Source organism: Lycium barbarum, chromosome 5, assembly GCF_019175385.1.
Source record: "Lycium barbarum isolate Lr01 chromosome 5, ASM1917538v2, whole genome shotgun sequence".
NCBI classification, from domain to species: Eukaryota; Viridiplantae; Streptophyta; class Magnoliopsida; order Solanales; family Solanaceae; genus Lycium; species Lycium barbarum.
This window is the reverse complement of record NC_083341.1, coordinates 139,558,757-139,570,074: the sequence shown is the minus strand read 5'-3', so window position 1 is coordinate 139,570,074 and position 11,318 is coordinate 139,558,757. Positions and strand designations below refer to the sequence as shown.

Below are 11,318 nucleotides of genomic sequence, written 5' to 3'. Positions count from 1 at the left end.
TATTATAAACCACCCTTTGTGGTCTATTATCAACCTATAGTCAATAAATCGACCTACTTCATGGTCTATCATCAACTTCCTTCTTGGTCGTTAATCAACTCATGATCTCTAATCAACCTCCTTCTTGGATGACCATCACCCTCATTCTTGGTGAAAAAATGCCATCTGTATGAATGGCTAAGTAGGCGGGACACCAACCTATGATCGACAATCTACATCCTCCCAGGTCGATTAAGGTCATTTCCTTTAATTTCAAATTTACGGGAAGAACAAAAAGGAAAAAAAAATGAAGGTCTTTAATTAATTAAACTAATAGAGGGCGCATACATAATACACCAAATCCTTTAGGGAAACCATTTGTTTTTGTCCTACTTCATAAGGTTTAAAATTTTCATTTATCTAGCCCCAATTGAGTCATATTTGATCCTATTTTATTATAGTAATGGTAAAGACTGACATCATATTAAAGTTATCCTTCTTGTGTAACAACAATCTCTTGTTCCATCAGTCATAAAGGTCTTTGAGCTTTTTTTAACGTTTCCTAGGTGGCGAGCTTTTACAATGATGAGCTTTTTTTAACGTTTCCTAGGTGGTGAGCTTTTACGATGATGTTCCTGCTCCTGAATCTCTTCACGTGGAACGTTTCTCAAATGTGACATTTAATCACCTCAGAGAAGTTAAGTCGGAAGGTTTTGTAGGCTCAAAGCCTGAGATGTAGCTTATGGAGCTTCTCTTAGTCAAATCTCCGGTGCTGGTGAAAATGTTAATCAAGCTCTGCAGGCCTGTTGGAGAATCTACAAGAGCTAAAATAATCAATAGGTTATCTAAAGCTAAGGCTGCATCATCTAAAGCAGAAGTTGACGTCATCTTTTAATCTTCACGAGTCTTACAGACCATGAAATTAATAGATTGAAACAATTGTTGATGCAGTGTTGATGTTCCATGCTTGTTCTTGTTCAGTCAAGTGATTTTTATTGTAAAGTTATGTTGTGGGTATGTTCGCGTGCTATTTTGGCTGTAAAACAGCCTGGATCTTAATTTTGATGTCTTATAGTTGATCTAATTAACGAATTTAGAGCAACTGCTAGATATGAAGCAATGTTTTTGTTGCAATTCTCATGATATTTTGTTTAAGTACAACTACTGAAGGGTATTTTAATTACTGGAAGGAAAAGGTAATGAACTTAGGTACCATTCAAAGAGGAAGTTCAGATTTCTCTTCCCCGCTAATCCTTGAAACAAGACATCATCTACCCAGGTAAAGTCACTATGAAATCATGTTAACAGGAAAGCAAGAAAATTATTTGAAACGACTTAATGCCATTGGTAATTCTTCACATTAGCAATTTTAATACAAGAATTTTACAGTCTTTACTCTTCCCATCCCCACCTAGGTGCACAATTGATATAAACACATTTGTTAAGGTAAAAATTGGAGTTCAGTATAGTATTTAAATTATACTCCCTCCGTTCACTTTTACTTGTCCACTTTAGATTTTTCACGCTATTTAAGAAATAATAAATGGAGTACATAATTTACCAATATATCCAGATTAATTTATGCATATTTTTATTGGATTTAAAAAATGATTTGAAATGAGTAATTAATACTAAGAGTAAAATAGGAAAAAATAAATTGTCTTCTGTTGATATGCTAAAAGTGACAAGTAAAAGTGAAAATTTATTTTTAGAATACTGGACAAGTAAAAGTAAACGCAGGGAGTAAGTGGTAAGAGTTGATAGGAAGTTAATCACATCCCGAGGAGTTTGAATTATATTCTTTAGACAAAAATGTATCCCAAAATACTTTTCACGTAGTCGAATAAGCAAAATCAAAAATAGAAAAGCAGGCCAATTAATTACTGGCAGTGTAAGTCTTAAAAATGACAGTTTTGTTTTTTCAATTAAGGATAGGTGTGCATACAAATCAGGTCATTTATTACATTGTTAGTTTGATATTGGAAATCTAATTCTCATTCTTTTCTAGGGGAACTGAAACGTTCTATTATAGCTATTGAATCTTTAAAAGAGGGAATTGATTAAAGAGTGGTGAAGCCAAAGAGTTAAAAAGGAAAGTTACTTAACTTGAAAACTACAAATAGTGAGTGCCTAACATCTGAAAATTTCTTAAGCACAAGCAAGAGAAAAGTTAAACTCCATATTTTTGGATCTTGGTAAGCATTATAACAAGTGCTTCTCATCTTTTCTTCTCATTTTCTATATGTACACTTTAATAGATGTTAGCTAGCTTTTTTGGATATGATCATGAGTTCAGTAACTGAAATCAGCTTTTGTTGCAGCTATAGCTTCTATAATTATGTTTACCTACAGTTATGTAGTAATGCTAAAGGTGACAAGATTTTTTACATGATTTTTCACTTTCTGCTATGTTTGTACTTGCTAGCCAAGCTTATGGTCATCCGTCTTAGTCACTTAATTGTCAGTTTAATTGCTCAATAGAAGCAAAAGGTAATGTGATTCCTTTTTCTGCTCATTTGTTTTTTCCTTTAGAATAACAATCTGAATACTCCTCTGCAAATAATGCAATTCTTGGCTATAATTAAGAGATGTCATGTATTGAAAGAAGAATATATATAAGAAAGTAGTTAGCATATACTTTTTGCATATCAGTTTTTTTTTATTTTGTAACGACCAAAAAATAAAAAAGGTAAAACGGGTCGGATTCAAGATCAGGTGTCTTATCTTAGTTTAAATTGCAATATTTTATGTTTTTTATTTTTTATTGTCAAACATTGAATGTCACATTATTAAATCGCTACTCCGATTCCTCCGTCCTAATTTATGTGGCATTTTTTGAAACTGGCACTTTTCGTTTATCGAGATTCAATTAGAACACACCCGCACTTTCTGTTATAAGTTTGACTGTATGAAGAACAATTCTAGCCAGATAGGTTTGGAGATCCCTCACCTTTTTATTCTTGTTTATCGTCTGCAGGTTCTTGTTGGGGAGAACATTGTCATATATGATGCTTCCTAAGGACAAAAAAAATTGTAGTAGCACCTTACCTCCTGATTTACTTAGCAACCTTCCTGAGAATGTACTTGATGATATTCTTATTCGTTTGCCCTTTCGAGATGCTGTGAGGACAAGCATCTTATCGATGAAATGGAGGCCTGACTGGTCCAGACTTCCGGTGTTAACGCTTGATAAAACACTTTGGTACACAACAAATAAATATATACCCCTTGCAATTAGGTTTACAGACATTATCTACCACCTTTTGGCTCTCCATGTCGGACGAATTACCAAGTTTATCCTCTCCATTGCTAGTATGGATAATTACCTTAAAGTTGACAACCTGATATCTTTCCTCTCAAGAAATGGCATTCAACATCTTGTTCTTCAATTCCCGAAGGATAACCCATACAAATTGCCTTCTTCATTTTTCACATGTTCGCAAATGAGACATCTGAGTCTCCATAATTGTTCATTTCAGCTTTCGCCTGCTTTCAAAGGATTTAATGAGTTAGTTAGACTTGAATTGTATTTAGTCACAATTTCATCCGAATTGCTTGGAAGTTTAATCTCTTGGAGCCCGTTGCTTGAGAAGTTGGCGCTGCATATCTCAAGTATTTTTAACCATGTTCAAATTAATGCTACCAAGTTGAAATCATTTGAGTTCACAGGCAATATAGAGTTACTTTCCCTAAAGAAAGCACCTCTTCTTCTGAAACTTTCACTTGTGGATACACAAACTTCTGTGAAGGCTGGACAACCTAATCTTGCCAAGTATTTTGAGTCTTTTCCTGTTCTCGAGCATCTCCACTTAGATTATTCTGGTGCCCTGGTAAATGTTGCATCTTGACTTCACTGTAATACGTTTTCATACATGTATAATTTTCGGGATTTGAGTCATCCTGATTTTCAACATTTCTTTTTTAGCTCTTGGCTGCAGGATCAGGTGGCGTACGAGCAAAGCTTTCCTCTCCTCTTAATTTTCTTAAATGTCTTTGCCGATCTATCATTTGTCTGGATGAGTTACGTGAGCTCTCATGTGCTCTTTGCTTGATAAGAAGCTCCCCGCATTTACAAGATATTCAAATGCAGGTTGCTAATGAAATTTAATTCTTTTGCGTCTTTTTATTTTGTATGTAGTGACTTGCTATGTTCATTTCAATTTAAGTTCAGATGGATTAATTTGTCTTGGTCTTTCTTAGATTGGTTATGGTGATAAATTCTCTCTTCCTGTGCCCAATGATGTTGTCAATAAAATTCCTGCAACCTTCTCAGATGTGACATGGAATTACCTCAGGTCTATTAAGCTTGAAGGTATTGCAGGCACAAAGCCCGAGATGGAGCTTGTCAAGCTTCTATTAGCTAAGTCTCCGATGCTTGTGAGAATGCTGATCCAGCCTAAGATTGGGAATGAATCTGCTGAAACAAGACTGAAACTACTTAGAGAGATAACAAAGTTTCCGAGGGCATCACCTAAAGCAGAAGTTGACTATGATTAGATAACAATTCTGTTTGGTCTCTAGTCGTTTATTAGACCATCATACCAGCATAAGTTTTTGTAAGCCAAGATGAATAGATGTTAGTTAAGGTGGATGCAGCAGCATATGGTTGTGTTTTGCAATTTGCGAACATAAGTTAAATCTTGTTAGATGTTTTGATGCCTCATCTTGAATGATCTATGAAGTTGGATTTAGTATCAGAATTCATATTTTTGGTTATTTTACTCAGATTTTTGTTGCCGTTTGATTCTTCATTTGTGATCAATTCACCATGGTGCGAATCTCTGTCTTAATTATATTGTGCTACAAGGTAGAGTCATGCAAATTTTAAGCAATATTACTCTCAAGTCTTGAATGAAGACTTGAAAACTTCAATCTTTTTTAGATTTTCCAACTCCAGCAATCTTAACTCTTTAAGTCTTGGTAAGCGGGTGATGTTAATCTGTTATCTATGAGATTCATGCTCTCGAATCTCATGAAGTTTAAGGCTTCTCGGATGTGCCATTGAATCACCTCAGAGCGGTTAAAGTTAAAGATCACGGGCAGAAAGCCTGCAATGATGCTGACTAAGCTTCTATTAGCCACGTCTCTTAATGCTTTGTAAGAATGGTAATCGAGCGCTGGAAAGAATCTCCTAAAACAAGATTCAAGCTCCTCACTGAGCTAATAAAAATTTCCGTGGGCATTACCTAAAGCAGAAGTTGTCTATAAAGTTATATAAGTACTATCCAGATCACAGTCCTGTGTATCTACACTTGTCTTTTATAACACCATGATCTTCGGTTAAGAAAATTTTGCAAGTTCAGGTGAATAGACAGAAATGAATCAGGATGTTGTAATTTTCTATGGCTGTATATTGGCCTTGCCTTATGATAGAGATCTAACAGACAGAATTCCAGTTCGAGAACATAAGTGTATGTGGATGAATGTTTTGACTAATTTGTTTTTTCATCATCCCAATGCTAATGGTTTTTACAGCAGCAAAGGGAGGAGAGACGAGTTATGCCGGAGAAGTGAGAACTCATATAATCGACCCCGGCTTATTCGGGATTTAGGCATAGTTGTTGTAAAGGGTGTGGCCTAACGGTTAATGAGTAGATGAAAACCTTGAAGCTCGCCGCAAAGACAAAAAAAAAAGGTTGAAGTGATTTTTTTTCCATAGGTAAGCACTGATGAACATAGCTGACCGGTACTTATGTCTGTAGCAGGTAGCATGTACCGGGGTGGAACAGTCGAAGTGCGTGGAACATTTTCTTAACAATTTTATGTCGATAAGGTATTGTATTGTGAAATCATGTTTCTTCCCATTTGCTTTCTCTAAGGTCACTCCAAAAATCATGTAAACAGAAGAGCATGAAAAATATACAAAAGACTATAAATGTCATTAGTGATTTCATTAGAATCTCACCTAGTATCTGTGACTACTAATGTACTAGGTTAAAATTAGTACTACTCCATTCCACTTTTTTTTTTTATATTAAGCCATCGCCATTAGGTTGTGAACCTATAGTGTGGGGGGTTTGGCTTGACCCCTACCATGTATTATATAAGTAAAGGTAATTTACAATGACTAGAGGGGGACATGGAACCTTGCCTCTAGTCTACAAAAGAGATTGTAAAAACAATCTAAAAGGGAGGAGATAGCCAAATGAACAGAATCCTCCGTAGCTATCAAGATATTCTAGCTTACAAAGAAGTTACATTTTTCAAATCTTCTTCTAAAAGTAGGAAGTTGTAGAATTTGGTATTAACACAACTACTTTAAGGTAAATTTAGAGTTCTATAATATGTAAATGAAAGTCGTTACTTCATGTCATAAGTTTGGTGGATCTGAATTGGCACCCGACCCTTGCGTGACCAGAGCGATATCGCGATTCCAAGTCTATATTCTCTCATTTCTTGTTGCCCATTGGCTCGGTGGGTTGGTAAACACTTGGAGTATTTAAAGGGGATCGTAATTGAACATCTTCTTCTCTATTTGCTTTGTGAACGATTTTGCGCTAAGTCAACCACCAGAATTGCGCAACAAGGATAGTCATAGAATTGAAATGCAGTTGATTGCCTTTTAAAAAGATTCTTCAATAGTGAATAAAGAAGAAATTAAACAGGAATATTCAATAGAACATGGTCTTGCAAAAAGACAAGTAGAGTTAAACAGGATTGTGATATTCTCGATAGTAATCTATGTAAGTTTATAATCAACTTCTGCCTTAGGTGATGCCCGCCGAAATTGTGTTATCTCTGCGAGTACCTCGAGTCTTGTTTCAGGAGATCCATCTCCAAGCCCGGGCTTGATTAGCATTCTACTGAGAATCGGAGACTTGGCTAAGAGAAACTTGATAAGTTCCATTTCGGGTTCTGTGCCTGATATACCGGTAAGCTTAACAGCTCTGAGGTGATTCAATGTCACATCTGATAAGCCTTCAACTTGCTCTAGAATAGCATCGATAACATCATCCACCGTTCGCTCAACCCATTCATCTTCATCATACACCTGCAAAAGAACAAAAGCCTATCAACTTTAAACTAAGAGAACAATTACATACAAAAAGAACATATATAAGAGAAAGAAGAAAGTAGGACCTTAATTTCGATTTGTTGTAAATAAGGGGAGCTTTTTATCAAGTAAAGAGTACATGAAGCCACATCTAGTTCATCTAGAGAAATATCGGATAGGCAAAGACGTTTAAGACAGTTAAGAGCAGAGGGGAGCTGCCCTGGTACTTCGCCTGCAAAGAACTGAAAAGACAATGCAAAAGGCAGGATGAATCAAAGCCACATATTTTTTGGCAACAAAAGACATAAATGAAAATGCACTACAATGAAGTCACCATGAGAACATTTACCCGGACACTATAATAATCCAAGTGGAGATGCTCGAGAACAGGAAAAGACTCAAGAAACTTGGCAATACCACATTTTCCTGCCTTCTCATAATATCCGGTATCTACAAGTGAAAGTTTTGCGAGAAGAGGGACATCTTTTAAAGAAATAAAGTTTATACGGCCTCTGAAGTCAAAGGATATCAACTTGGGAGATGTAATTTGAATGTGGTTTGTGATACTTGAGTGCAGCACCAACTGCTCGAGCAACGGGCAACAAGAGATTAGAGTTCTAAAATATTTGGAAGAAATTGTGACTTCACAAAGTTCCAGGCTAACTAACTGATCAAATCCTTTGAAAGCAGGTGGAGGATTTAATATACAATTATTGAGACTCAAATGTCTCATTTGCGAACACATGAAAAATGAAGAAGGCAACTTGTATAGATTATCCTTCGGAAATTGAAGAACCAGGTTTTGAATGCCATTCCTAGAGAGGAAGCATATCAAGTTGTCAATTTTCGGACAGTTTCCCAGAGTAGCAATGGAGAGTGCAAACTTAGAAATTGGTCCGACATGGAGGGTCAAAAGGTGGAAGATTATGTTTGTAAATCTAATCGTAGGTGATATTCCGTTATCTGTCATTTCCCAAAGTGCTTGATCAAGCGTCAACTCTGGAAGTCTGCACCAGTTATACCTCCACTTCGTCGATAAGATGCTTGTCCTCACGGCATCACGTAAAGGCAAATGCATCATAATGGCATCTATTATATTATCAGGAAGATTGCTAAGTATATCGGGAGGTACAGTTCGAGAACTACGCTTCTTGCCCTTTGGAGGCATGATATAACAATAATAGCCTGTAAGAACCTGCATGAAATACACAATAATACAAAGGTAACAAATGGCAAAACTATCTGCACAGAGTAACAGGGATCACATAGCAGTTATCCGCAATATTAGTCAACACGCTATAACAATAAGATAAAAAGAATGGCTGCATTCTAACTGAAACAACTCATCTTAGTCCTAATAACATCCTTGAATCTACAGCAAGAACCCCTTTCATCTATACTTCATGAATGTAGTAATTATTAAGATTCATTATTCAAAACGGAAAATCAAAAGAAAAAGGAAAGAACGAATGACATGATGTTTTACTGCTAATAAGCTTCATCAACTGACATCTACAGTTACAGATGAGGGACAAATCATTATCAAATATTTGGTAATCACTCATAAAATCAGCTTAGTAGTTTCACAGTTTTGGCTAGTTTTGACATCAAGCTAGTAATTTTTACAACTATAATTTGAATAGCCTACTTAAGCTTAGTAGCTTTATTACATTTTACACCTTACATATGCAAATCCTATCACACCTTACATCAATATGTATGTTCATCTAAACATGATTTTTATAAGTTGGAGGGCGGATACTTCTATGATCCTTATACTCACTAACTTGATTTTATATACTAACACTCTAACTCAGTGTTGTCAAAGGCGCGGTTAAGCCCTGAAGCAACGCTCAAAACATGTTGAGCGTTTCGCCTCGCTTTATGTGCGCTTCAGTGTCGTCATCAAGGCTCCAAGACATACTTTTCCTTGCCATTGAGCCTCTCTTGAAGAGGTGACACTATATGATTGATATTTCACTTTATCGTGATGGTTTTACAATTTCTTTGTCCATATATTTGTTATTCATGCTTACTATTATAAGTCTTGGACTAAACATACTTATATTTCTAATGCACCATTGCGCTTTGTTTCACTAAAGATCACGCTTTATTTGCACTTTGCGCTTAAAGCCCCAGCTAACGTTAGAGCTTTTTGCGCTTTTCGCTTTTGATAACACTGCTCTAACTGATGGTACAACTCCAATTGTAGATCTAGCTTCCTCTGACAAAAGAGACTTTTCCTACAAAAAACTTACACAGAGTGACAGATCAGATACAGGATTTAAACTTATAGGGTTCTATATTTAAGGTTTTTAGTGTTGAACCCATTGGATTTTTGAAATTATGGGTTCATATCTACTACTATTTGTTGCAATTTTTGTGGACTTTTTCATATAAATATATGTGCCTCCTCGAACGCACTGGGTTCAGATGAACCTGGTAATATTACTCTGCATCCGCCCTATTTTTACTCACACAACTATAACCCACTCACCCCACCCCATATAAGCGGACACACACAAATCACATGTCCCACAAAATTTGTAAGAACTAAAACCATATCTTATAGCATGAACAACAGCAATGACCCTTCCTCGTAATGAGAATGCGTATAACCCTATTACGGTCTTCTCTATGGGAAACATATACAAGGAGAGCGGAAGTTAACAAAAGGGAGGCAAGGTCCTAACTAAATATAACACAAACTTTCATTCCATCTTATCATATCAGTCGAGTCGCTCCAATTCGTTCTTATCTATAGATAACGCAAGAGGCAACTTAGACCTCGTGGATGGAAAGGGATTCGAATCCCCAGTATTTCCACAAATACTTCGGCTTTCAAGGCCGACTCTTTCAACAGCTCAGACAAGTAGCAAATAGTTTGAATGAGAAAACAACTTAAACCCTAAACAAACTTATTTTCTTCTATTTAGCTTACATAGGAAAACATTTTAAGCAAATCACATTAAGGATTCAAACAGATAAAAAAAAATGCTTAAATCAACCAAATTAAGCATTAAAAAAATGATTATATCAACCAAATTAAGCTTAAAAATGCTTGCATCAACCAAAATTAAGCATAAAAATGCTTATATCAACCAAATTAAGCACAAAAATGCTTGCATCAACCAAAATAAGGATAAAAATGCTTAAATCAACCAAATAAAGCAGCTTTTCAACATCTAAAAAAGAGTAACAAAAAGGAAGATAAGACCTTTTGTTTCATAAACTAACACCACCCAAATGATAAAGATTTGATTTTTAAAAAGAGCAGATACTTAAGCTCACATAGGAAAACATTTTAAGCAATCCACATTAATGACAAATTTCAAGCAAATCAAGAATGCTTGCAAAAACCAAGTTAAGCACAAAAAATGCTTAAATCAACTAAATTAAGCAGCTTTTTTACATACCCAAGATTCAAGAAAACCAACATCTAAAAAAACAGTAACAAAAAGGAGGATACAGCCTTTGTTTCATAAAACTAACAACACCCAAGTGAGAAAGATTTGATTTTTACTTAAAAGAGAACAGGGAAACAGAAACTTAAGGTTATCAAGACCTAATATTGGAAGATCCAAAAAAGAAAGAATCAAATACTTTTATGTGTACTTTAGTCTTGAAGCTGAGGACTAATTTGTATGTGTCTTCAAGTGTTGACCAATTTTGCCTCTTTTTAGGTCTTTGGATTTGGGTTTTGTAGGCACAGAGTAGTTCAGGTGGGCTGCCTAATCCATTATTAGTAAGGTTTGGAATACCCAATTAATAATTTCCTTCCTATTTTCTCTTTTTCTACCCCTACATAATAAAAAAAATATTTAAAAAAATATTAGGGTTTTTGATTTGGAAAAGTTTAAGAATATTAAAAGAAAGAATTTTAAAATTAGTCATAAATGTTTGCGTGACTGTTAGCCTATTTGGATGGGCTTAAAAAAAACAGATAAGCCAAAAAAAAAAGCTTATCTGCTTTAGATAAGCTAAGCTAAACGGGTTCAATTATTTTTTTGAGCTTATTTTAAGCACAAAATCACTTCATTTTTTTTTGCGCGGATTACCCTTCTTTTGGGGTGGTCTTTAAATTTTACCTCTCATATTTGTGGTCTTTAAATTATGCCTCTCATATTGCTGGTCTTTAATTTTTACCCTTCGCATTGCAACTCTGAGGTTTCTTCCAACAGTACTTCACAATTCAAACATCCTACGTGACATATTTATAACCACAAGATTCAAAGAATATTTTATTACATTATACATATCTTTAATTTTAAATCATAAAATTTAAAAGTTTCTTTTTATTTCTTAAATTTCGTGTGTAGTCAAACTAAGACACTTAAATTAGAAC

At 35.2% G+C, this 11,318-nt stretch overlaps 3 protein-coding genes across 5 annotated transcripts in view; 2 read left to right on the top strand and 1 right to left on the bottom strand.

Moving 5' to 3' along the window:
* The window catches only part of LOC132642825 (uncharacterized), a 39,700-nt gene extending 35,029 nt beyond the window's left edge, over positions 1–4,671 (top strand). The window contains exons 2-3 of the mRNA XM_060359850.1: positions 3,905–4,069; positions 4,180–4,671. Coding sequence (XP_060215833.1) covers positions 4,064–4,069; positions 4,180–4,476 — 303 coding nt within the window. The 5' untranslated portion in view covers positions 3,905–4,063 and the 3' untranslated portion in view covers positions 4,477–4,671. The remainder of the gene's footprint in view (positions 1–3,904; positions 4,070–4,179) is intronic.
* On the top strand, positions 102–4,031 carry LOC132639911 (F-box/FBD/LRR-repeat protein At1g13570-like). Its single transcript, XM_060356298.1, has 4 exons — positions 102–167; positions 590–714; positions 2,957–3,809; positions 3,918–4,031. The coding sequence occupies exons 1-4, from the start codon at positions 102–104 to the stop codon at positions 4,029–4,031; spliced, it is 1,158 nt and encodes a 385-aa protein (XP_060212281.1).
* Positions 4,672–6,508: 1,837 nt separating the features above from the next.
* On the bottom strand, positions 6,509–10,731 carry LOC132641881 (F-box/FBD/LRR-repeat protein At1g13570-like). 3 transcript variants are annotated; one of them, XM_060358977.1, is made up of 4 exons: positions 10,577–10,731; positions 7,323–8,168; positions 7,060–7,215; positions 6,509–6,970 (listed from the first exon to the last, which is right to left on the bottom strand). In XM_060358977.1, exons 2-4 carry the CDS (start codon positions 8,139–8,141, stop codon positions 6,659–6,661), a joined length of 1,287 nt encoding a protein of 428 aa, XP_060214960.1. In that variant the 5' UTR covers positions 8,142–8,168; positions 10,577–10,731; the 3' UTR covers positions 6,509–6,658. The 3 variants fall into 3 exon arrangements, with proteins under 3 accessions (XP_060214960.1, XP_060214961.1, XP_060214959.1); XM_060358978.1 differs by having other exon boundaries at positions 10,390–10,697; XM_060358976.1 differs by having other exon boundaries at positions 7,323–10,697.
* Between the last annotated feature and the right edge of the window lie 587 nt (positions 10,732–11,318).